The sequence below is a fragment of the Mus musculus genome, chromosome 8 (genome assembly GCF_000001635.26).
Source record: "Mus musculus strain C57BL/6J chromosome 8, GRCm38.p6 C57BL/6J".
Lineage (NCBI taxonomy): Eukaryota > Metazoa > Chordata > Mammalia > Rodentia > Muridae > Mus > Mus musculus.
In genome coordinates, this window is record NC_000074.6 from 13,429,568 (window position 1) to 13,455,879 (window position 26,312).

The 26,312-nt window shown below is 49.0% G+C and overlaps 1 protein-coding gene across 11 annotated transcripts in view; it reads left to right on the top strand.

The window, feature by feature from the left end:
- Positions 1-5,545: 5,545 nt before the first annotated feature.
- Tmem255b (transmembrane protein 255B) overlaps positions 5,546-26,312 on the top strand; it is a 58,322-nt gene continuing 37,555 nt past the window's right edge. For 4 of the 11 annotated variants that reach the window (XR_003947295.1, XR_003947296.1, XM_006508815.4 and 1 more), the window contains exons 1-6: positions 5,863-6,100; positions 11,571-11,713; positions 14,420-14,482; positions 21,459-21,548; positions 24,594-24,674; positions 25,562-25,647. Coding sequence is in view for 9 of the 11 variants with exons in the window: in XM_006508815.4 (XP_006508878.1) it covers positions 6,046-6,100; positions 11,571-11,713; positions 14,420-14,482; positions 21,459-21,548; positions 24,594-24,674; positions 25,562-25,647 (518 nt within the window). In the remaining 2 variants the exon portion in view is untranslated. Of the gene's footprint in view, positions 5,681-5,818; positions 6,101-11,570; positions 11,714-14,419; positions 14,483-21,458; positions 21,549-24,593; positions 24,675-25,561; positions 25,648-26,312 lie in introns of those variants that run through there. The other 7 variants (XM_030243600.1, XM_030243599.1, XM_006508813.4 and 4 more) reach the window with 5 other exon arrangements.

Consider the following 26,312-nt stretch of genomic DNA (forward strand, 5'->3'; position numbering starts at 1 on the left):
ATCTTGGGACCTCTTGTTTCTTCGGAGCACAGGAACATTATTAAGAGTGTGTTTTGGTGCCCCTCTCAGGGACAGGAGTGCCTTTACTTCAGCTGTTGTTATTCATGTGGCTCTATGGCAAAACATGGTTTTGCCATGTGCAGCTTACTCTTGTGATTGGACACTTTACTCAGGTGACTCTACTTAACCCTCAGAGTATAAGTTGTCTGATGCTTGGAATAAAGTCGTCTAGTGCACGAGACTTTAACTCCGCCTTATTTTTAGGCCCCGCTCTCCCAGGTTCACACCGCCAACTAGAGTGGTAAGCAGATGTGTTCCCCATCATTACTGTGCTGCTGACTTTGTGGGTGTTCATGTCTTTGACATGGGGCTGAGAATATGGCTCAGCAGGTGAACTGCGTTCAAAGTCCTGGATGGTAGAAAGAGAGGATCAAGCCCCACAAACCACCCTATGACCACCATGCTTGTGACATGGCACATAGAAGAGCGTGCATGCACAACTACATGTATATATGCACGCATATACAAATAAACCACAACTACACACACATACACATATACACACACATATATACACACACACACATATATATATATATATGCATGCATTCACAAATAAATCACAACTGCATGTATATATGCATGCATATATACATAAATATGTATATTTAAATATCTATTAATTCTCCACTCCAAAAAGTACAGTTTGGTGTATTCCAATCAGCTTTTGCCAAAGGCAGCTTCTAGGAGTGCTCACACACACATACACACCTCACTGCAGTCTGCAAGGACTCCTAAGACATAATAAGAAAGTCAGCCTCTGACCTGCACCAGTCATCCCCAAACTCAGTTATACCGAGCTGTGTAGTAAACACGACCCTTTAGAAGCAGGACAGCCAGATTGCGGCCAATTTTGTAAAATACCTGGCATCTCTCCCACTTCCTGGAGTTTGGGCCAAGGCAACCAGGCATCTGGTGCCCACAGACCCCCTGGGAAAGCTCCTGTTAGCTCCAGCTCCAGGCCCCTGTGGAGCCTGCCTGGTTCCTGCAGCTGCGTGTAGCACCTGCCCGTTCCCTGTCCTCTGTTCTTGGCTGATCTGGAAACATACCCAGCGTCTCTTTAGAGGCCATCTGCCTCCACATCTGCATCCCTACCAGTGTCTGGGCTCCTTCAGAGCCAAGCTGGACCATCTCTCTGCTTGCAGTGAGCAACTCAGAGCCAGGTCTGAACCCTCAGCGCTCAGAACAAAGGTACCCACCTTGCTTGTCTGCTGCTGCCGCCTCTACTTCCCCCCACAGATAGTGCTCTCCCCTTTTCTGGTTGGCTTAGATACCATGGGGCCTTGGAGAGTTAGCAAGGTTGTGGCAAAGTCCCTGGGTGCCCATGGGTAGCAGATGAAGGAAGGCTGGGATACTGGGGTGGGGCTCACATTTACCAGATTTCTCTTTTCCTTCAAATACCTTGGCTGGCTCTGTGGAAACTGGCACTTAGAATAGCTCCTCTGGATCTGGGAGGGGACAGCTTCCCCAGAGCAAAATAAGCCACCTCCCTTCTCATCCTGCAAACAACTGGTGATCTGGGAAAAGGCTCTGTTCCTGGACTGTTCTCATTTGTGGTTTATGGGACTGGAAATCTCTCTTCTCTGCACTTGGCCTCAAAAAAAGAAACAAAAAACACTTCACAGAAGCCTTCTGATTAGAGGAGTGACATGTGTTAGGGTAGGTACTACAGGCTTCTTTGTACCTCAAACAAATACCGGGCAAGGTTTCCCCCTGTAGCCCAGGCTAGCCTCAAACTCATGGAAATGTTCCTTCTTCAGTCTTCTGAGTACTGAATGTATTACAGGTGTGAGACACCATTTGCAGCTTAATTCATGATATTTGTATCTCTAGATAATACTCAACAGCATCTATGTAGTGGCCCCAGCAACCAGGGCACTAACCACTGCTTGCAGAATCTCTGTTATTGGTTATGTACTGGCCTCAATGTTTCTGATAGTTACAAACCAGCCTCAGTGCCCAGGTGGCCATTCACCATCTCTGGTGACTATGTACTGACCTCAGTGCCCCTGAGGGTCACATGCAGGTTACTGCATCCCTTGAAGTCACACACCAGCATAGTGCATCTCTGACCTACCCATGCTTCACCAACTTCATGTCTCTATCCTGGTCAGGCCAGGTCTCACTTTATTGGATCATGACCTCCTAACACAGATCTTGACTCCTACAGTAGCCTAAGCAACCTCCCCCAAGCCCCAGTCCTTAGAAAAGGCTCAGAGACCTTTGAGCTTATTAAATGGTAAATTCTGCACTTTCCAGCATGCTGACCTTCTCCAAGCTGCCAATGCCTGAGCCCCTGGAGACACACCTTATCTTGATCCACCAGTGTCTTCATCTGCTTTGTTTACTGATCTGCCTCCCCCAGTCTTGCGCATGGCAGACTGGCCAGCAGTAACGATGCTGCAACAGGATCCTTCTGCACACGTTTATTGGGAGAGCTTGATTGCAGAGCCGAAGACACCCCGAGCCCAGAACTGGTGCTGCTTATATAGGCCTAGGAGAGGCGTGTCTCACACCCGGATTGGTTATGCACTACGCCTCATTTGCATGTTCCTCATCTGATTGGCTACTCTCTCTCTCTCTGTACCTCACAGAGACTCATTATCATACCTCATTTGCATGTCTCACATCTGATTGGTTATACTCTCAAAGCCTCATTATCATACCCGGGCCAGGCAGTGTCTTTGCAAAAAACTTTACTGCATATGTACACATTGGTTGTTTGTCCAAACTTATGCGTGGTGGCCAGCAGTAGTCAGTGCCACTCTGCAACTGCACATGTGGCTTCCCACACCCCAGCCCCTGGAGCAGTGTCTAGAACAAGATGGAGGCTCTGCGACTAGAAACTGCCCTGCGGTCTCTGTGGTCATAGGAGATTTCACTTTCACTGATAACTAGTTTCTTTGATAACTATTTAGATTGAGTTGTATGACTCCTTCACTGTAGGTACAGTGTGGTTTCCCTGGCTGCCTTGACTTCTTTCTTCCCCATTGACAGACATTCAGCACAATGGTGATTTGAAAAGATGCTGGAGGATCCTGGCAGCACCAGCCTTGCTGAACCACAGTTCTTCCAAGGGATTTCCTAAAGAGCTGTTCTTGGGATACCCTTAAAGGCTACTGCCTTGTGGGAATATCCTGTGTGCCTAAATCGAGCTTGCTGAGTGTTTGTTTGTACAGGGGCAATCCACCCCTTCATTGTGGATGTGTTGTGCACCAGGGTCTTTATTCAAGCTCAAGCTTGGGCCACACTGTAGTCACTGATGCAGCAGGACAGGAAGGTGAAGCCCCAAGCCCAGTCTCAAGCAAGCATTAATAGAGGCAAGCAAACCAGCAATGGGGTGTCCAGCTTGGCACACATCTGATTGGGGGGCTATTATGGAATTTGTTGCCCTTTAAAATGATTGCCTGGTGCTGGGAGCCAAACTATAAATTTCCATAAGTAAATATCTTTAGGTGCAACTGTAGCGTCTGCCTTCCTCCTGATGGCTGGTTGTTAAGGAGTGACCTGGAGGCTAGTGCTAGGTGCAGGCTTGTTGGTTAACCCGAATTCAACCTTAGGTCAAGTTCTTGAAGATGGGGTCTGAACCCAAGATGGAGCTGGTCTGGTCTCTCAGAGGCAGGCTCCTAAGTTCCCTTTACTGTTAGCAAGCTAGCAAGCAGGGTTCCTCCAAGGTTGCTGCTTCAGTTCCTGCCTCGGCTTCTTCCAATGGTGGACTGTGGTCAGATGCATAAGCCAGAGAAGCTTTTCTTCTCAAGCTGCTTTTGGTTAAGATGTGCCTTGTCTGCTCACTTGTTTCCTGCCGTGACCCCACCCCACCCCACCCCACCCCACCCCACCCTACCCCCGCTCCCCCCCAGCAGCCTTCACTCAGCCTGCCAAAAAATGACCTAATCGTCAACCGTGTCTTGCTAAGGAAACAGCCCTCAAGTGCCTTCCTTGGTGAGGAGGGGTTGATTTCCATCACTCGCATCCTCCCTCCTTCCCACCCGTCTGCCTCTGTTTTTGCAGCTAGAGATCAAGCAGGCAGCCTCATGCTTACCATACATACTATGTAAGCACCCTACTAAAGAACTGTGTGAGTACTCTACTACTGAGCTATGTAAGCACCCTACTATGGACCTGTGTAAGTACTCTACCACTGTGCTATGTAAGCACTCAACTATGGAACTGTGTAAGTACCCTACCACTGAGATATGTAAGCACCCTACCATGGAACTGTGTAAGTACTACTGAGCTGTATAAGCACTCTACTATGGAACTGTGTAAGTACCCTACCACTGAGATATGTAAGTACTCAACTATGGAACTGTGTAAGTACCCTACCATTGAGATATGTAAGCACCCTATTGTGGAACTATGTAAGCACCCTATCACTGAGCTATGTAAGGACTCTACTATGGAATTGTGTAAGCACTCTATTATGGAACTGTGTAAGTCCTCTACCACTGAGCTATTTAAGCACTCTACTATGGAACTGTGTATGCATTTTGCCACTGAGTAGTTATACGTAAGCACTCTACTAAAGAACTGTGTAAGTACCCTACAACTGAGTTATATGTAAGCACTCTGCTATGGAACTGTGTAAGTACTCTACCCCTGAGCTATGTAAGCACCCTACTATGGAACTGTGTAAGTACTCTACCCCTGAGCTATGTAAGCACCCTACTATGGAACTGTGTAACTACTATAACACTGAGCTATGTAAGCACTTCACCATTGAGTACTATACTCCTGGTTCTCAAAACCTTTTAAGCAATGCATTAATAGTCTTTAAAAGACTTACTTTCCCCTACTGCTGCCATGCATGGTACTCCGTCTTGGTTAGTTTTTTGCCAACTTGACCCAAGCTAGAGTAATCTTAGAAGAGGAATATCACCTGAGAAACTGCCTCTGTCCTATCACCTGTGGGCAAGACTACTGAGCATTTTCTGAGTTAAGGACTGGTGTGGAAGGGCCCAGCTCACTGGGGGAGGTGCCACCCCTGAGTAGGTGGTCTTGGGTGGTCTAAGAAAGCAGACTGAGCAAACTATGAGACACAAGCCAGTAAGCAGAGCCTGTCCGTGGTTGCTGCTTCCGTACCTGCCTTGGCTCTTCCAATGGTGGACTGTGATCAGACATATAAGCCCAAGGAGCTCTTTCCTTGCCAGGCTGCTTTTGGCCATGGTGTCTTTATTGAAGCAACAGGAACTTAACTAAGGAACTTAAATAAGACATGCCCAGTCTGCTTGCCTGTTTTCTTGCAGCCCCTCTCTGGCTTCCCATAGCAGCCTTCACTCTGAACTTTAGCTGCTGGGTTGGGGCATGCTCACAACAGAACCTGAGTTTCCATGCTATATGCAGACCCCCTTCCCCCGAACCCCAACTGAGAAGATGCCTCGGTCCATCACATCACCTGTGTGCAAGTCTGTAGAGCATTTTCTTAATGATTGATGCGGGAGGGCTCAGCTGGGGGTCTGAAGTAGGCGGGGCTTGAGTCCTTTCCAGCTGTGTGGAGAATTCCTGCTCTGCACCTGCTGTCTTTCTGTTTCCCTCCACCTGAGCCACCCAGTCCTTGGTCTGCGGGGCCACCTCTGACCGAGCGTTGGGCTCAGGCCAGCGGTCTACAGTGTTTCTTCAGGTACATTCTTTCTCACTGGCTCGGTGGGTGGGTCGGTGGGTCTTTTCTTAGACTCTTAATTTCCAGGGACTAGAGACTGGAAGGGGAAGAGGGGGGAGGAGAAAAAGGAGGGGGAGAAGAGAAGGAGGAGCTGCTGGCAGGCACCAGGACCTTGGAGGGAGGAAGGGAGGTGTAGGAGATGGTGGGGGCAGAGGGGAGGTGGAGGGAGAAGGGAAATGACCAAAGGAGAGGTAGAAAGAAGCGCGGTGGAGTAGAGGAGAGCGGACACAGGGCTGCATTTCTTGAAACTGCTGGGACTCTGAAACCTAATCACCGGGCAGGAGGAGCTTCGGGGCACTGCCCTCCCAGTGGAGGGCACTTCGGGAATGCAGCCGCTCCCACCGCCCGTGCCAGGCCCTCTGGCTCTGCTGGACACCACAGGTTAGCTAAGGGCATCGTTGGTATCTCTGCCGCTGGCAGGCAATTTGGGGACCCGGGAGCTGGGTTACAAGTTTCTAGCAGCTCTAAGAGGGGAACTACCTGCACAGCTCAGGACTCTGGGCACAGGACTCCTTTGGGGTTTGGGGCTGGGACTAGGTCTGGTTTCATGTGGTACAGATCACCTATCCATTGGTGCCTCATCCTTCTCCACACTGACCTATCCACTCTCCCCTTCTGTTTCTGTCCCCCGTGTTATCTTTTTGTTAACAGACCCAAGTCCTTATAAGCGGTTAAATCCCAGACCAACACCTTTCCAGCCCTACTGCATTTCTTTCAGTTTCTAAACTTTTCAGGGAAATGTTTGAAAGAACCAGGGAGCACATCCTGCCTGAGGGGGGCAGGGAAAGGTGCTCAGGGATTTTAGAGTTGGAACCAGCGAGGGCTTCCACCCGCTTCACACCCCAGCCTCTCCATCTCTAATTGTTCCCTTTCCCGAATCAAGCCCGACACAGCTGAAAGCCAGGTCCGTCTGGGAAAACAGGAAACCTGGTGCAAGCTCTGGCTCCAGCCGCTTAAGCATGGGTGCTCTTCTGGGAGGCAGCCTGACCCTGGAGGGATGCGGGCCATTGTTCCTGCAGGGCAGAGGGTGGGGGAGATTTACATGGTGACCCTCTGCTGTGGGATTAAGGGATTAGGTCAGAATGGGTGGGGGTGGCTCTTGATGATCCTTTCAGAACCCCTGGTGATCGTTGGAAACCCTGGTGGAAAAACTTCTGGGTAGTCTGATTGGTTAGTGCTGTTTAATAATAATGATGATGATGATGATGATGATGATGATGATGAAGAGGAGGAGGAGGAGTCTGGCTTCTTTCTGAGAGAGACTGCCGTACCTTCTCTTCTGTAAGGCCAGTTGCTCTGTGGTCATCCGTTCATTCTCCTAGCTGATAGCTAGCGTTGACCAGCAGCTGTTATGTTTCCAGCTGCCAATGCTGTTATGTTAGGGTGACTTGGTTTACACCTGAATTTTCTTCTGATAAGAAACTCCAGACTTTGAAATGGTTTGTGGGAGGTGTTTGTTTTTATTGAGACAGAGTCTTAAAAGCAACTAAAGGTCTGCGTGGCTCCAGGCTGTGACCATTTTATATCGACCCTTCTTTGCTTACAGCTTGGCATGGTGCTATATATAAAATCAGAACCTGGTGACTGAGCAGTGCCTAGCTTGGTCTCTACTACAGGACCAGCCCTCATTGGATCTCCTAGGCTGGTCTCAAACCCCCAGGCTCAAATGACCCTTTTACCTCAGCATCCTCAGTACTCAAGACTATAGACCCAGGCTATATTTGACCCAGAGGATCGAGCTCACTCGGGATTTCTGGCCCTATAGATAGCAAGGTCATAAAGACGAACCCTGCTGGGTCTTGTCCTCCAGGCTGAGGTATCTCTTCCCATGGTCCAGCACAGAGGATGGCCTGTTGTCCATCAGTGCCTGCACCTTCTGGGTGACCAAGTGGAGCTATGAGGACCTTGGGTCAGCAGTTGTAGCCAAGATAGGCAGAGGCCTGGGAAAGAGGACAGCATTTAAAAATGAGGGGTGAGGTGGGGATGGGTGGGCAGAAAGCAACCAGGTGGTGTGCTGAGGTGTGTGGGGAGTGCATACCTGGGATGGAATAGACAGAAACACTAGACAGTTAGGAGAGTCCCCATGGCCGCCTTAATGGCACCCTCAGAACAGCCCTGTGGTTTTTTGATGAGGAGGGCTTTCACAGACCAGCTCTGAGGACCATCTAATAGACTCAGTCTATCAGGTTGCTGTCTTTCTCTCTCTCCCTAGGTGAAGTCTTATTACTTACACCACACCAGGTGTCCCCTCTTCCCAGTGTGAGCAGGACACTGGCAATCCTGAGAGTGAGAGGCATGGCCCCGCTTGACCTTCTTCCTCCTTGTGGGCCCGAGCTTGGTCATCTCCTACAGTAACTAACCTGGTAGCAGTGGTTTAATTAGCAGCCAGGAGCTGTCTAGGCACAGGAAAGTAGCATCTTGTGGATGAGATAAGGGACAGAGGAGATGGTGTGGTAATTGTCTAGGTATCTCTCATATGGGAAGAGCCTTTTATCTCCACAACCTGCTGTGGAAATGCTTGTATCTGGGGATTTCAGACACCCTGCCTTCTTGTCTTGTTTTTTGTTTTTTGTTTTTAACTTTATGCCATACTGAATATTCAGATGTATTTATAAGAGACACTTTGGGTAGGACTCTCTTTCTCCTTGTATTTTCAGTGGGAGTCCATTAACTCCAATCCAAGTAGTCAGAAAGGGATGCATCCCTGCCTGTCCAGCAACCATGCAACTTTCCAGACCCTGTCCTAACCTGGGAACTGTGGACAGAAACGCTGGCCCCTGACCTCTCTCATGTCTCTGGGGTTTATTACAGAATACTCCAGGGGAAAGTCAGACTAAGGAAAGGACTGGTAAGGGGCGAATGGCTATAAATAGGTGACAGTATAATTTCAAGGGCTTGACCTTTGACCAACTGTTTTTGCATGTCAGAAGCCATAGCCCTTTAACAGTGCCAAGTGCCACCAGCCTAGGATGTCATGCTAGTGAGGCAACAGAGAGGACGTGCGTGGTCCAGGCTGCTGTGCGCTGGTGCCACCCGAGGTGAAAGAAGTTTCAGCAGAAAGGTTCATCCAGATCTCAGCCATGTTGGGTCACTAGCAGTTGTTTGGAACATAGTTGGTGTGTGATGCACTTAGGTGAATGGAGGAAGTGAAATCCTTTAGGGAAGAAAGCACCTGCCTGGTCCGCTGCAGGGCTGGTTACTACCTGCTAATCCAGCATGTGCTTGCTCGGTACCTCTGCAGACATGCACTGTGTGGTATGACCGGATGGTACCAAGGCCCATGCTATTGCAGGTGGCCCCAGCCTCCTTGGCTCACTCCTGAGGCTGTGTGCACGGTCTTATTAGGACTGTGGGCACCGTGGAGAAGCAAGGGGCTGCTCCAGGCCTTCCATGTTCTGTCAAGGGTGCTCTGTGCCCTGTTCCTGGTGTTTTCAAAACAAGGCATTGTCTTTGGCTCCTACTGGCCCGAGTCACATCTCACTGGCCTGGGCCATCCATTCAGCCTGCCTCACTCCCCTTACATTTACACAGAGGTTGTGGACACAGGAGAAGGTGGAACTGCTCATCCTGCTGCAGTTTCCTCCCCGGCTCCCCATTCTTCAGCTCCCAGCCCACCTACCACCCCCAACCTCAGGGCTTTCTCAGGGCCAGCTGGAGCCACTCCCCAAACACCTCAGGGGCTCCTTTCCTGGGTGGTGTTCCCACACCCCATTCTGTACTCTCCTTGTCCCTGGCCCTGTGGAATGTGGCACTTTATAAAGTCTAAATGTGCCATGGCTCATCTTATCCCCAAACAAGAAGCTCCTAGTGAGGGTAGAAGATCACGTAATGTGATCTTACCTGGCAGTGAGTCTCAGATCTGAAGGCATCTGCACACAATGAAAACTCAAGTGGGGGATGGGAACCTGGGACATGAGTGGCAATGAGGAGGGAAAGCAGAGGGGTGAGTGGGGGGAGTGAACACGTGTGACCACATTTCTGCAACTGACATTGAAGTGAGCTGAGGCAGGTACAAGGGTCCTGTGGATTCTGACATAAACCACCCTCTCAGGCAAAAGAGTGGGGAATGGGGGGGAGGGAAGACTGAACCCATATTGGAGGTCAGGACTTGCAAAGAGCTCCATCTTCTACCAACCCTTGGGGACTTTGGAAGCAGTAAGGACAGAGGTAAAGAGGGTGACTGTTACCAGCTCCTGGGATCCAGCGATTGCTGGGTTGAGGAATGGGTGGTGTCACCTCTCTGTGGGGACAAAGGGTGGTTTAAGAGGAGATTCTCAGGAGAAACCTATCACTTCCGGTTGAAGAGGCTGAAGAGAGATGAGCAAGACCTCTGGAAATGGGTCTTGCTCCTGGAGATGTGCCCTTGCTGGGTCAGATAAAAAAGGCTTTCTCAGGTCAGCTGAAAAATGTGGGATGTGAGAACCCATCGGTGGTGCTTTTAAAATTTATGTCTTGAGTCTGTAACTGTCCTTTCCTTGAGTGTCATAACCTTGACTCGTGTTAAGCTTCACTGGTGAGATCAAAGACGTGTGACATCTTCAGATGAGAACCTAACAGGGCGTGAAGGTCCACCCTCTCAAGCCACTGGCCATTTTCTTTGTTTTTTTTTGAGACATGGTTTCTCTGTGTAGCCCTGGCTGTCCTGAAACTCACCCTGTAGACCAGGCTAACCTTGTCGCTCAGAGATCTATCCACCTGCCTCTGCCTCCTGAGTGTTGAAGTTAAAGGCATGTTCTACCATGCTTGGCTCCAGTGGGCATTTGAAAGGAGGTATACTTGGATAGGCAGGCTACTTCCGGTGATGCAGGTACTGTGCTGTGTGGACACACATATAGGCACACATGAGTACACACACTTGCATGTGTGTGCACACTCACAAACTGTTGACTTGTAGGACTCTGGAAGAGGAGGAGGCCACCAGACTTTTCTTTCACTCCAGTTGTGTTTGCAGCGATGTGGTCAGATGCTTGGCTGGATTAGAGTTGAATGTCTCTTCTCACTTGGCGTTGGCCATAGCCTGTGTTTCACGTGTGGGTGTGTAGTGACTAAGGAAGGCAGGTGGCAGCCAATGGAAAAGCTGTTCTATCCTCCCCAGACCATCAGGGTAGAGTCAGGCTCAAGGGGGTACAGTGGAGGGCGGAACCCTTTCCTGTGAGAGCTGTGTAACTCCTGGAGTTGGGCTGCATAGAGCAGGTGTCCAGAGGAGCACTCTGTGGCGCTCGGCTTTGTCTGATAACGGCTGGAGGATACTCAGTGGTATTCCCTCTCATTTTCTCTACCTGCGACTTCATTCCAGAGTCTCATATTCCAAAGCAGTTGCAGGGCCCGGCTATTGTATTTGTATCTCAGGCAGGAGGCAGGACAGAAGCCAAGCTGAGCTCCCTGAAATGTTCCTGAGTCCAGCGAGCTCTGCTGGGCTGTAGCATGTTCAGAACTCAGTCTCACAGCCTGAGGCTACAGATGCAACCTCTGGCCAGGTGGGTAGCTCTACACCCAGAGGCCCAGCAGCTGACAAAAGGGGCCCAGCATCTGGGGCACAGCTGCCCCCGACACTTACGACACCTGTATGCCTCTTCTTTACCCTGTGGAACCCTTCTCTCCTTGGAGGTGAGATGGATGAAGACAAGCCACTCTCCATCCTCAGGCAGTGACCCCTGGCTTGGCTCAGGACCGTCAAGGAGGAAGGAGTGGGTAGGCTGCTCACCTGCCTAGTCCAGCCTAGACCATGTTTTCCCTGCGTTGGTAGGAGACCGGCCTGGAGATCACAGGATTCCAAATGACTTGATCTGGAGCATAGTGGGTAGGTGGGTAATTAGCCCTCAGCTCACCAATACCTTTCTTTTCCTCGTAGAGGGCTTTGCCAGGAGGAAGAAGATCTCTCTGTGGTTTGTGGGCTCTCTCCTGCTGGTGTCTACTCTCATCCTGACCATTGGCCTTGCTGCAACCACCAGGACAGAGAATGTGACTGTGGGCGGCTACTACCCAGGGATTATTGTAAGTCAAAGGCCTATGGGGGACTGGGCAGGATGTTCAGTGATCTATGTGGACCTAATAGTCTGTAGTGCTAGAAACTTCTGCTGGGGGAAGGAGACATAGTCCTAGGGAAAAATGACCCCAGCCTGATGCCTAGTGTCTGAGAAAGTATCCAGCAAAGAAAGAAGGCTGAGGGCTGCTGGTTAGAGGGCCCTAAGATAGGTCATTGTCTTGTACCATGTTCGCAGGCCAGTGTTGTCATAGGGCCCCTTGGAGGCAGACCAGGCAGGAGAAGGGTATGACTTGGTGATGGCAAAGAGGGTTCAGGGTCATGTAAGGTTACACAGTAGAGGTGGGGAGGGCCTGAAGCTGAGGCGAGCCAGAGTCTCTCTGAAGAATGGTAACACATTCTCCCCAGATGCCCGAGGGACCAGCCCTGCTGCCCCTGGACATTAACACATACAGTGGCCCCAGCATAATTCCTGGTAGATGGGCTGGTGGCCTTAGATGGGCTGGTGGCCTCAAGAGCCCTATGGGAGGCCATGGGTTGAAGCTGTTGTTCATGATGCCACCATTGAAAACAAGAAGGAGAGTTGTGTGCTGACTTCCCACAAAAGGTTAAATGACTGTAGGGACAGCGCTAATGATTTCAGCAACACAGGACTCTCAGCCCTTGAAACATATTTACTTTCATTTTATCTTTGTTGCTTATTTATGCAATTTGGATACATGAGTTACATGTTATCTGCCTGGATATAATTCACAGGTAACCCTGTTTATAAAGCATCTATATAGCAATGGTTTTATTGTAACATGGCATGAAGCGCATACCAGAGATGCTGGCCTTTGTACAAGGCTCTTCTCCCATGTTGCCAGGGCAAGGAGGGGATCCTGAAATTCATGAGCTAGACTATGTGAAGGTGTAGCATCTCTGATTCTCTGAAAAGTGTGAAGGTCAGACTGGAGTGGTAGTCGCTGCCTGTTCTCCAGCTACACTCATTTGAGATTCTCACCTCAGGGAGTTCTAGTTTCATTTTGTTGCTGTGATATAACACCCCAACAGAATCCAACATATGGGTGAGAAGGCTTATTTTTCACTCACATTCTGGGTATAGTCCACTGTTGCTGGGATGGCACAGGAACAGCAGCTTGAAGCAGCTGGTCACATCCCATCTACAATCAAGAGCAGAAAGATATAAATGCGTCCATGATGATTGCTTCCTGTTTGTATTCAGCTTGATTCCTCCATTCCTGTACAGTTCAGGGCCTCCTTCCTAGGGAATGGTGCTGCCCACAGTGGGCCGGCTCATCTTACATCAATTAATTTAAGCAAGTCTTCCACAGACATGCCCACAGGCCAACCCAACGTAGACCACCCTTCCTTGAGACTCTTTCCCCAAGTGATTTTAGGTTGTGACAAGTTGATAAGCAAAGCTCATCACACAAGATTATCTTCCAACATAGAGAATCTCAGAAGGAAACAAGCAAGGAGATATTGCCCTGGGGGATGAAATAACAATATATTAACCAGAATTAGCTTTGTTTCAGATTTTGTATCTTCATGGAGGTGATAGTGAAAGTCAGATCAGAGAGACACTGTATCCAACAGAGCTGAGGGATGCTGGCTACCTCAGGAGAGTAGCCTGGGCATGAAAAAAAAAATCATCATTTTTGGAAAAAAGTTTTCACATCCAAAATAATTTAACTTAGTATAACTTATATATTTTAACATCTCTATGATGGATGGGGTCTGACAATTGTGAACTATGGGCAAGGAGTGTGGCCTTCAAAGGTTGATACTTAGAGAGATGCCATTCTTTGGAGTCAATATGGGCCAGTGCTTGACCCGTCAGATTATCATGGGCTCAGGGCAGTGTGTTCAGAGCATCTCTGGAGCTCAGGTCCAATGCCCAGGCTTTGGGATGAGGACAGACACAAGGAGGTGATGCTAGCACCTGACTGACCCTCTGCCTGGGAGACCTCCTGGACCCCAAGCCTCCATCTTGCCTTTTTCACATGCCCAGGTTGCCTGCTGTCCTGTCCAATCTGGATTCTAGTGTAGGCAAAGTCTTGACATCCCTTCTGTTGAAACATCATAGATGTTTCACCTGCCAAATCTCCGTCTTTCTTGGGCTGGCTTTAGAGGGCATGTCAAAAGGTCAGTGTGAGGGCTCCGTGTCCCTACAAAGGTGACCAAGGCTTAGCTCTGATTTCTGTGATTTGTGTGCTGATATAGAAGCATTAGCTTCTGCCTCCCCAGTGGGCATTGGAGGGGACAGGAGGGAACTGTCCCTCTCTAGGGACAGTAACTCCATGCTGCATGGTGAGGGTGGCCACACTCTTTTCCTGACAAAGTATTAACTTTTTAAAGACAGGGTCTCATTTGGTAGCCCAAGTTGGCCATCCTCCCGCCTCAACTTCCCAAGTGCTACTGCACTCAACTGGACAAAACATTTAAGGGTGAATTATTAAATATTTAAAATTCCATTTGTTTATTTTGAGGGGAGAGTAGCATTATGCTATGATATATGAGTGAAGGTCGGAGGAATTGGTTCTCTCCTTCTACCATGTGGGGTCCTGGGCATTGAACTTAGGTCATCGTGCTTGCCAGCAAGTGCCTTTGCATACTGAGCCATCTCAGCAGCCCAGGGGCCATTATTAACTGTGGTGGGTGGGTCAGTATGATGCTAATCAAACATCTTTCTCTCATTCTTCCTCTCACCTCAGCTGGGCTTTGGGTCCTTCCTGGGAATCATTGGTATTCACCTGGTGGAGAATAGAAGACAAATGGTAAGAAGACGCATGTCTCTTGCAACATGGGCTTGTGGAGAGTGTTAGTTCCTCAATGTAGGATGCTACAGTCAGGGTTTCCTCTCCACATTCACCTGAAACCCCTGGACCTGTATAAAACCCAAGACTCGGGCCTAATTGGTGCCATTCACAACTTGGGCCTAATTGAGCATACTACACAGATGATCAGAGAGAGGTAGAGATGAAAACAGAGCAGGGGATCTGGGGTCAGATATTAGAAACATAGTTACTGTTCTATTGCCGTGAAGAGACATAGTAACCAAGGCAACCTATAAAACATTTACAACATTGGTGGCTCTCTTACAGTTTTAGAGATTGAGGCTATGATCATCACAGTGACAGCAGGGCATTAGATCAAGACAGATATGGTGGTGAAGTAGCTGAGAGCTTATACCTGATCCACAAGGTTGTTGGAGGGTGTTGGGGGGGGGATAGAGATATACCTCCTCCAACAAGGCTACACCTCTAATCCTTCCCAAACAGCTTCACCAGCTGTAGACCAAGCATTCAAATATATGAGTGTATATGGACCAGTCTTCTTCAGACCACCACAACAGTAGACATTTAGACGATGCTGTTTGTCCAAGTTCACAGAGTATCAATAGCTGTGCAGTACAGGGGACTATGGACTCTTTTTGTTGGTGCAGTGTTGTGGACTGTTGCGGTAAAATAGAAGTGGCTATCGCTTTTGTAGGTCCTGTTGGGGTGCTCTGGGAATCTCCTGTTTCCACCCCTCCAACCCCCATACCATCCAGGGCTAGGGTTAGAGACACACATCACCAGGTCTTGATCTTAAATGGGTGCTGGGGATCTGAGTTCAGGTCTCCATGCTTGCATGACACATAACTTCACTGCCTGTGAGATCTTGCTAGCCCCAGCTTTCATTTTTGGTGGCATTTTAGTGTTTCCATTTCACTCAGGCTTTTGACCCACTTTAGTTTGCATGAATGATGTGAAGCAGAACTTACAGGTATCTCTTCGTGTTTTCCTCCTCTGAACACCATTTGTTAGAGAACATTTTTTAAAGTAATTATAAAATATTATTTATTTTTTAAAAAATTAAAATAAGATTATATCATTTTATCTCTTACTTTTCCTCCCTCTATGCTCTCCCATTTACACCTCCTTCCTTCCTCTTGAAATCACGGCCTCTTTTTATTACACACACACACACACACATACACACACACACATACACACACACACACACATACCCTACTGAGTCCATTTCGTGTTACTTGTATGTCTATGGTTTCACGGATGCCCATGTGGTATTGCGTAACTATTAAGGTTGCTCATCCCTAGGGAAGGCTAATTGTCTCTCTTCCCGCATGCCTTAGTGTGCTGGATGGTTCTGTGTCAACTTGACATTAGCTAGAGTCATTTGAGCTTAGGAACCTCAATTAAGTAATTGCCTCCATAAGATCAGGTTGTAGGCAACCCGTGGCATTTTATTAATTAGTAATTGATATGGGAGGGACCAGCCCACTGTAGGTGGCACCACCCTGGGCTGGTGGTCCTGGGTTCTATAAGAAAGCAGGCTGAGAGAGCCAGTAAGCAGCACCCTCCATGGCCTCTGCATCAGCTCCTGCCTCCAGGTTCCTGCCCTGTTTGAGCGCCTGTCCTGACCTCCTTCAATGACTATGATGTGGATATGTAAGCCACTTAAACCTTTCCTCCCTAACTTGCTTTTTGGTCATAGTGTTCCATCATAGCAATAAAAGCCCTAAGACACTTAGCTACTTGGAGTTCTTTGTCTGTGGGGCCCAATGAAATTTTCCTCCTCCACATGAGTGTGCTCTTCAAGTCTCACTTAAGTATCCATATTGTTTTACCATGGGTGAAGCTTTCCTGTCATTTGCAGAGACACAATCTCACGGTAGATTTTCTGGTCCTCTGGCTCTTCGTCTTTCTTCTTCCTCTTTCATGCTGTCCTCCAAGCCTTGAGCTCTACCCGTGTCAATTGGGGCTGGCACCCTCATTATCTCTTGTTCTCTGAGCCATTGTTCATCTGTTGCTAAGACAAGTTTCTCTGACGATGGCTGGGAGGTAGCTGTCTTTCTTGGCCCTTGTGCAAGGCATCCAGAAGTGAGCTGAGTGGTTGGATGTGCTGCACGAGAGGCTGGGATTTGTTCTCTCTCCATCAAACCAGTCATCTGACCATAAATGTGTGACTGGTTACTGGGCTCCCAGTTCTGCTCCACTGGTCCTATGGGCCTACCCATGAGCCACACCATGAGCTTGGTTTCTGCAGCTTTGCCGTAAATTCCACAATTGGGATTATGTGAGTCTTCTAGCTTTATTCTGCTTTTGGCTTGAGTAAGATCCCTTGTGATCATCATGGGTGAATGTCAACCCCAGGATCTCTGGTAGGGACTGTGCTAAGTGAGGTGCTGAGGGCTCAGCTTCAGAAATACAGCCAGTCCCCATTTGTCAAGCATGTTTTTTAAAAAAAAGTCTTTCACAAATAGTTTTAGGTTTGAGTATAAGTTTTGTGATTTTGTTGTTAGCCTTATTTCTGGTTTTTATTCATTCTGAGGCTGCTGCGTGGGCGTTGTTTTGGTGGAATCATTACCACCGGCTGTGCCAAGTTCATTCCAAGCCTGTAAGCCACAGAGCTCATTTGCTGCTTCTGGTGGAATTCCAGTGGATTCCTTGAGACTGGGTCTGCGAGACTGTGTTACTTACAGACAGCAGCTTTACCCTTCCTGGTGGAGTACAGAAACTCTGGCCGTAACTACTCTGGCCTTGGCAGTTGGATGCTAAAGACTCAGATGATTTACCGTTGAGGGAAGCATGTCCACAGTGGACAAGTGTGTCCTTGTGTGTCCCCGTCCTTGTCCCTGACCAGCCTCCTGTGGTTCCTGCATGATCTTTCTTCTCTCCTTTTTAGAAAACTCTGTTTGGGCTAAGTTTGTGTGACAAGCGCACATTTCAATATAATATTAATGTACTATTGGGTAGTGCACCGTACTGATACCCAGATGGGAGTCTCACCCCTCTGATTAGCTTCCGTGGTGTAGAGGGTACTCTCCATGATACAAGGGGAGAAAATTAATGTTATTGCCAAGCTATAAATGCGGTGACTTACAATGGTGACTTGCCTGTGAGATACAGTGGCACAAACTGGCACCAATGGTGTGGGAATAACCAACCATTATTTTAAAATTGGATAGAATCCATACCTGACACTTCTAAACTGGCCCAGAACCTGAGACTGAATAGGTCATGGGGCCTATGAGAAATCTACTAAGGAAATAAAAGCTTCAGTATTGGGCACTTTAAACCTGAGCCTATGGGTACCCATCACCTATCCCTCAGTTCAGAGCTAACCTTTGGTCTCCTTCTATACTTTCCTTCCCACGGGAGCTTGAAGCAAATCCCAGACACTTATTTGATTTGTGCTTGTTCCAATCTGCTCACTCTGAGGGTGAAACCTAATTAGGAATGAGTTCACCCATTATCTCTGCCTATTATTATGACAATATCCAGTAGAAGCCAAAGAAGGACTCAGAGGGAGAGGGAGGGCTCTTCTACCAGGAGAACAAATCATGTTCTCTGGAGAGGGCTCCTGCTACCTGCCAGTGTCTAAGCATTACCTCTTTCCTTCCCATTTCTCCTCCCTTGGGCTTCTCAGCATCCTGCTGACTCAAAGATGACACTTCTATGGGAGGAACAGCACTATCAAAATTCTTGTGGCAATTTGTCACAAGAAGTATACACAGCAACTAAGTCTCCCCCGACAGTAGAACTCCATTTGATGCAGGTGTGACCCGTGTGTTGTCCCTTCTGAATCCCAGGATGTTGAGGGGGTCCCATCAGCCTGGAGCTGTGGGTCCCAGGCCCTTTCTTTCTTACAGGGGCTGGCTGTCTCTTAATTTTTCTCTCTCCCAATCTTTCTCTTTCTGTGTCTGTCTCTCTTTCTCTCTGTGTCTCTGTTTTCTGTCTGTCTGTCTGTCTGTCTGTCTGTCTCTCAGACTGACATACTGAGGGGTTTCTTATACACGTCCATGGGGTCAGGGGAGGGGAGGGGATTCTGGCTGACTTTTTCTCTAATGCGTTTTGACTCAGACCCAGACCCAGCTCAGCCATACATCAGCTCTGTGATCTACTTTGTCTCAGCATGCTAGGGGACTTCCAGGCACCATGATGGCCAGAGCAGAAATGGTGACTTCCTGCACATGGGACACATGGTGTGCCCCGCTGTGGCTCTGTGTTTTAGAAGGACTTGGCTCTCCAGACCTTGCTCCAAAGAATAGGTCACATGTGTGCGTTTTCAGCACCTGGAACAGCTCCCACACAGCCCTAATGCTGCAGGGTGACAAGAGCCTCTGTTGGGGACATTGATTAAGGTTAGGGACCCAACAATTTGTAACTCATCTATGGTCCTTGTTCATAAGAGGATGGTGTTTTCTTCCCAAGGGTGTGGGTAACCCGCTTGCCCTCAGCCTCTGTGTGCTGGCCGCTTGCCTCTCTTGAACTTAGCCTCTTTGGTCACTGCTACTTCCTCCTGCCTTAATGACATGGCCCTCAGGTTCCAGGATGACTGGCAACCTGGAGGCTAAAGAAGGTAGAATTCTGGTCAGAGTAGATCCACCCTGGTTGGCCGGCAGAGACTGGGGGAGAGCGGTCAGCATTGTCCAAGGATAGTGTGGTAGCCCCAGAGGCTCTGGGATGAGATTTTCCCATTAGGAAAGCTCCGTGTTGTCCCTGGGAGGTGTTTCCAGCTAGGATGGGCTGTGACCGGTGGGTGGCAATGTGGGGGAAGAGGAAGGGTCTCCATCAGTGTGTGACTGGCATGGATTGAGAAAGGACAGCGGTGGGAGGTTGTGTTGGGGTCGTGTGCTGAGCACACATGTGGTGTATGTTGGTGTGTAGACAGCTCCCTATCAGAGGAGTGTAGTTTCACCTTGGTGGATGTCAAGGTTTTCATCACACTGTGAATTCTGATGTTGAACTAAGCACTGACAATGCAAGGTGCTGGGATCTGTTTCCAAGGCTCTTGGCCTCTGGCGACTGCTAAATTAATTGGCCTGCTCCTCTGGGGAGGAGAGGAGAGTGTGGCCAGCACTCCAGATGCAGCCATGGTTCAGGTTGGCTAGAAACCTGGGTGACAGGATTCAGGATATAGGTCACACACATAGCAGGGCTTGGGGCAAGCTGACAGGAGCCTTCTGATTTTGCCTTCCTCACAGCACAGTTCTGACTTTTGGGTTCATGTCAAACAAAAAACTGAGATGAGAGAGGACAGAGAGGCAGAGGACACCAGAGAGCAGTGACACTGTCACAAGAGAGCAACCACATTGTCAGAGCATGGCCCAGCATGGGGCCAGAGAGCTCTGACTCTACACTGGGGCTAAAGAGAGAGCTGCTTACTGTACATGCTATTTCTCCCTCCCTCCCTTCCTTCCTCCCTCCCTCCCTCCTTCCCTCCCTCCCTCTCTCTTCCTTCCTTTTTACCTTCCTTCCTTTTTTCCTCCTCCCCTTCCCTCCCCCTCTCTTTCTTTCTTCCTTTCTCTTCCTTCTCTCCTTCCTTCATTTCTCTCTGTGGCTCTTTTTGTCTTTCTGTCTGTCTGCCTTTCTTTTGTTTTTGAGACAGGGTCTTACTGTTTAACTCAGTCTAGCCTTAAACTCACTATATAGACCAGTCTGCCCCTGAATTCACAGAGATACATCACCTTCTGCCTCCCAGGTGCTGGGATCATAGATGTGCACCACCATGCCTTGCCCCTGTTTGCTTCTTCTTGATGGTTGCCCCTCGCCTTTCCTCCCTGTGACTGGCAATCCCGATGACCTTATGTATCTCCCTAGACTGAGCGCCAAGCCTGTATACTTGGCAGATGTCCCCTGTTTGGGGAGGAATCACAGATGAGGAGAGCACCATGCATGGGGTTTAGGAAGTGTGAATGCTTCCTGGGCGATCAGGCAGGAGATGCTGGCTTGCTCTTCTGAGCTAGGATCTCAGTGTGTAGCTGAGGCTGCTTTGAGCTCATGATCCTTTTGTTCCTTCCTCCTGAGCTCTGATTTTTGGTTCAGTTTCACACCCCTGAACAGGAAATCTTCTGCAGCAGTGTGCCTGCTTGGTCAATCTGGAACTGTGTCACAAGAAAAACTGAAAATAAATGTGGCCAACAACTATAAGAAGATTTTCAGCCTTCTTAGTGGTCTGAGAAATGTAAATAGAAATAATTAATAATTAGTAATGTAAACTCAGGCAAACATTTTAAAGCACCAATTTCATGTCATTGTGGATACAAGAAAGTAGACATTCAGGTGGCTCTGTGGTGCAGTGGATAGCGCATTGGACTTCTAGTGACGAAAAAGCGAAAGTAGACATTCTATGGTCAGTGGCTAGGTATGTTTATAGGACAGTGTAGCATTCTGTCTCAGAATGTTAAAGTACAAAGAACCTAAATATGCATGCTGAAGAACTAGGTTATAACACATGTTCAAGGATATAATACATGTTTATCCTATAGAAACGCCCGTTCGTTAACAAACAGCATTTCCAATCTCTAGAGCAGGCAGTTTAAACATCATGGCAGGTAATGGATGGTCTGAGGCAGATGTGACGCTGGACCCTTGCAGGCAGGGATTGTGCAGAATTAATCCAGTTATGCTAGAAGCCCAGGGCAAGTACTCATGTGTGTATGAAAGTGGGAACACGGTGCAGGTGGGTGTGCAGAGGTGAGGGTGCAGGTGGGTGTGCAGAGGTGAGGGTGCAGAGGCGCCCAGTGTACTTCTGTGCGGAGGTTGCCCCTTCATCTCGTGGTACAGATCCCACAGAGTGTATCACATGGGTGAGTGTGTGGCTCCACTCCTTGGGGCGGAGTCACTGGTGGATGGAAGTAAATCAGCGATGGTCTGGCCATCAACTCCACTCAGGCTGACTGTGTTCAAGGCTGGGTTTCTTTGGGTTGAGACTCCACACTCCTCTCTCTTCTTCTTCTTCTAGTTGGTGGCAGCCATCGTGTTCCTCAGCTTTGGGGTGGTGGCGGCGTTCTGCTGTGCCATAGTCGACAGCGTGTTCGCAGCGCGGCACATTGTGAGTACTGCCTTTGAATGGCCCACAGTCTGTCCCTAGTGCTCCGTGTCCATGTGAAAAACATCTCAGTCACACAGCTGGGCTCTGACATCTTCACACAGGCTCCAGGTGAGCTGCCATTGCTGTCCTCTTGTTGAGTCTGGCCCCAGCAACCCGAATCCTCTGCCTCCCACCGGCCACACATGCACGGCAAGCACACGTACCACACACAGAAGACACAAATACAACCATACACAGCAGATACACCCACCTTACACAGCAGGCACAAACACACAAGACACACACAGCAGACACACACATACCATAAACAGCAGATAGAAACATACACAGCCACACACAGTAAGTACAAACATATCACACTTAGCAGGCACAACAACACACACCATACACAACAGACACAAACACATAGCAGCTAGAAACATACATATCACATAACCGATGCAAGCATCCTTTATCATTTTAGTACCCACCCTCACCCCAGCACTAGGGAACCCTTGTTCCCGCTCCACAGTTCCAGAGCTCTGTGTCCAGGGGCTGTCCTCAGCCTCTCTTCACACTTAACACACCATGAAATCTCAGACTCTGCTCTTGTGTATGTGCACAGTTTCATGGTCTCTCTTCAAAGATTGTTACTTAATGTGGGGCTACTTATATAAAAAATAGAAACCTCCTTATCTATAAAAGGACTTTAAGAGGATATAGACAGTCCTACTAGTGAGGTAGTTATGAAAAGGAGGAGGAGGAGGAGACGAAGATGACACTGCTCGTGTTTGCATTTCATTGGTAGCCAATCTGAACTTTGCCCCCACAGTGAACAGTCATGCTTACTCACCTGTTTAACTGCTGCAGGGTCAGGCAGGCCCCCTGGTGCCACAGACAAATGATGAAACAGCCAGGGTTCTGGCCTAGGGAAGGAGATGGAAACAATTCAGAAACAAGTACATCCAGGGTGTCACGTGACAGACTATGCTGTGACACGTGCTGTGACGTGATATGGCATGATATAAAAGGCCCAGTAGAACATGTGTGCACTGTGATACAGTGGCTGGAAGAGAATACATGCACAGTGATGTCAGAGGACGTGATGTGATATGACATGTTGTGATGTGTAGTGGGACAAATGTACAATGTGATCTGAATGATATGTACTATGCTATGGTGTGGTGTGGTGTGATGTCCCGTGACACAGGAGATGAATGTAGCATGCTATGGCATGGTGTGCTCATGAGGCATGAGGAACACTATTATAACATAGTGGAGTGACTTTATATGCACCATTATAACCTGGTGGGAATTCTTTGCATGTGTATTTGCATGTATGAACACAGTGTATGAGTGAGTGTACAAGCATGTGTAGCTCCCCCAGTACCTACAGCTGGGTGTTTAGGCATCTGGCCATCTGCATATAGACTATAGTGCTCCCCAAGGTATGTACCAACCTTGCCTTGAGATTCTGTCCCTGGGTAGTGTATAACCTTGCAGCTCTTCAGCACTTGGCTGAGAGAAGTCACCTTCTAAAAACTTCTGACTCCAGGCACATATTCACCTGTCTGCAGCCACAGGTGTGAGAGGACATCACTCATCCTTTCTGGCTTCATTGATGAGAAGAGCCTAGGAGACCGATCTGTCTTTATCCATCTGAGTATGCCCATCTATCAATGCCCACCACTTATACCCATCCCTGTGCACCTGCTTATGCAGCTTGATGGGTCAGTCTTGGGCCTCTGAAGAGTGACCAGTGTCATTGAGAGTTGGTACCATGCAGATGCACACCAAGCTGCCATCCTGCAGGAGGATGGTGTGAAGACTCCCACTTCACACCATCATCTCTCCCTGAAAAGTCCCCTGGGGGAAAGATCCGTGTCTTGCCATTTTGTGATGGAGGCCAAGTAATTCTGGCATCCCTGAAGCATCCTCAGAGTGTGTGAGCCAGCTCTCAGCTCCACTATAGCCTCCTGCTCTGTGCCGCTATCCCACCTGTTCCCGTCATGTACTACCTGGGGCCAGCGCCTCCCACTGACCCATCCACGCCAAGCCTGGCACACAGGTGCTGTGCTCTATGCTGTCTGGTTCTCATGCCTGTCTTTGCTGCCAGCATTACTGGTGGTTTCTAGACTCCTCTTAGGTCAGAAGTAGTGCTTTGAGAAATGTCACTGATGCATAGTAAAGACCCCAAAGGTGCATTTACAGATTGTATGGCTTTATGACACTCTACAAGTCCCAGAACCCGCTGTCTCTCTGCTGCCTTAGCAACTGCCTGCTCATTAATCTGCCCTCTTCACTCACCTACAGCTCTGGCTTACCTTGGCTTCCTCATGGTTCAACACTAGTCAGTTCCATGACTGTTGGAAACACAGGGGTGGGAACATGGTGAGATAAGACATTGATGAGCTTATGTCAAGTGGTGGCGCATGGCAGATGGAAGGATGCAGGGATGATTGGATGGCTGGATGCATAAGTGATTGAGTGACCAGATGCAGAGGTGATTGGTGAATGACCGGATGCATAGGTGATTGAGTGATTGGATGCATAGGTGAGTTGAGTAACTAGATGCATAGGTGATTGGTGACTGGATGCATGGCTGATTGAATGGCTGGATGCATAGGTGTTTGAGTGATCAGATACATAGGTGATTGAATGGCTAGATGCATGGATGATGGATGATGATGCATAGATGACTGAGTGATTGGATGAATACATGGGTACTTAGGATGGATGAATGAATCAGTCCAAATCTTCCTTGTCCCTTCCTAGAAAGAGAAATTCGCTTTACTTTTAGAAAGACAGAAGCCTGGTGCCCCTGGCGAGGTGTAGAACACCCCTTGGCCCATTCATCACCAAGCCCTTGTCCTTGTGCCCATGTCTGCCCAGCAGACAGGTGGAGGGTGTCTGTAATCCTTTCCCCTGTGGACTCCACACACAATTGCTATGGCAAGCAGTAACTCGTGTGGCCTCAGTTCTGCCCCAGTCCATGGAAGGCAAGTCTGAAATGGCCATTCCTGGTTGGGGATGACCAGTCTGACCGATCTACATTTATTTCTTTAGGAGCCAAGGCCTCTCAGTGCGGGAAGATGCCAGTTTTACTCCAGTGGGGCTGGGTACTTGTATGACGTCTATCAGACAGAGGTGAGCATGCCTTGCGCATCCCCCTTCTGTGTCTAGTTAAAATGGCTGTATTAATTCACACAGACCTTCTGCTGTATGCATATGAAGGCATTGAGAGCCAGGAGCTGACCTTGAGAGTTCAATGCTTGGGGTTCTCTCTGGGATCACAGCTGCATGCCTTCCTCTTTGACACAGTGTTAGCACAGTGTTACGATTCATCTCCCCAGCCCTTCTTGGCTAATTAGCATTCCCATTAGCATTTTCACTAACTTAATCACTGCCATGAAACACTGGGGTAACACATGTGCAGTGTTCAAGGGATTCTCTGGCTCTCTGGGCCGGGGCAGCTGAAGTATGACCTCACTCTTGAGTGAGATGCCAGGAAGAGCAAGCACACACACAGCAGCTGACCCGTGAGACCGGCCCAGGTGGGCACTGGCAGTGTGGTTCAGTGGGCAGATGCTCTGCACCAGTGCTGTGGAGATTTGTTGGCTCAGCTGAACAAGGCTGCTCACACCAACTGCCCAGGCCAGGGCGAGGCAGGAATCAGGAAGGCAAATGGGTCACAGATTCTCTTATCGATATGTTCTGGGGTCTTCAGACTGGCAGAAGGGCTGGGCAGTCCAGAAAAGAGCTGTTGTATATTGTGGGGGATGGGGTGAGATTCTGCCAGCCCTGCCCTGCTCAGTTCTGCTCTGCTCTGCCTAGTCCTGTCCAGTCTCATGTTGTCCTGCCCTGCCTAGTCTTGCTCTGCCTCACCCACCCAGTCCCACCCTGTCCCACCCTATCACGGGTCAGTGAAGGTCCTGGCAATGAAGCTCTGCTCCTGGGCAGGAGAAGGTCTTGGACACAGGCTGCCGATTGCCTGTGTAGGATAAGGTATGAGCCTGGCTGTCACTCTACCCCAGGTCACCTGCTACTCTTTGAATGGTCGATGCCAGTTGAAGGTGAGGAGCAACACGTGCTACTGCTGCGACCTCTACGCCTGTGGGAGGTAAGGCTGCATTAGGAGTCTGTGTACACACACATGTAAACATGCCCAACATGTAAACACACACATGCATGTGCATGAGCACAAGAAAGACCCTGCACAGGACATCTGTCTGTGAGCTAGAGGGGCCCCATTTCTTCCTTCCTGTACCCACTTGCATTTCCTGCTTCTTCCCTCTGGATCTTGTTTCAGCATCACAATGATGGGTGGGTCCTCGGAGTGGTTGGGTTTCCATCCAAGGGTGCCCAGTGTATGGAAGTACCTGAAGGTCCAGGGAGGACCACAGTTGGCCACCAGGTGGCAGCCAGCACATTCCAGCTGTGGGCTATTCCTCTCAGAGCAGAGAACCACCTACAGCTTGGGATACACGTGGAGAACTGAAAACACAAAAAATGCTTGGTTACTATTCTGGCATGGAGGGTAACTCAGCCACTGTCCCAGTTGGCCATTAGAGGCCCAGAGCTAGTAATTTGGGACATCCTGTGCCCATCTGATGCCTCACTGTGAGGTCTGGTGGAGCTTCCCTGGCCAGTCCATAGAGAAGCAGAGGTCTCTAACTTGTCTAACTGACATTTTCACCTGTGTAAGAGGAGACCAGCACTATTAGAGCCAGTGGCCTCGGGTACTGGGAACCCCAGGGTTTGTCCTGTCACCTGGCCATGGTCTAG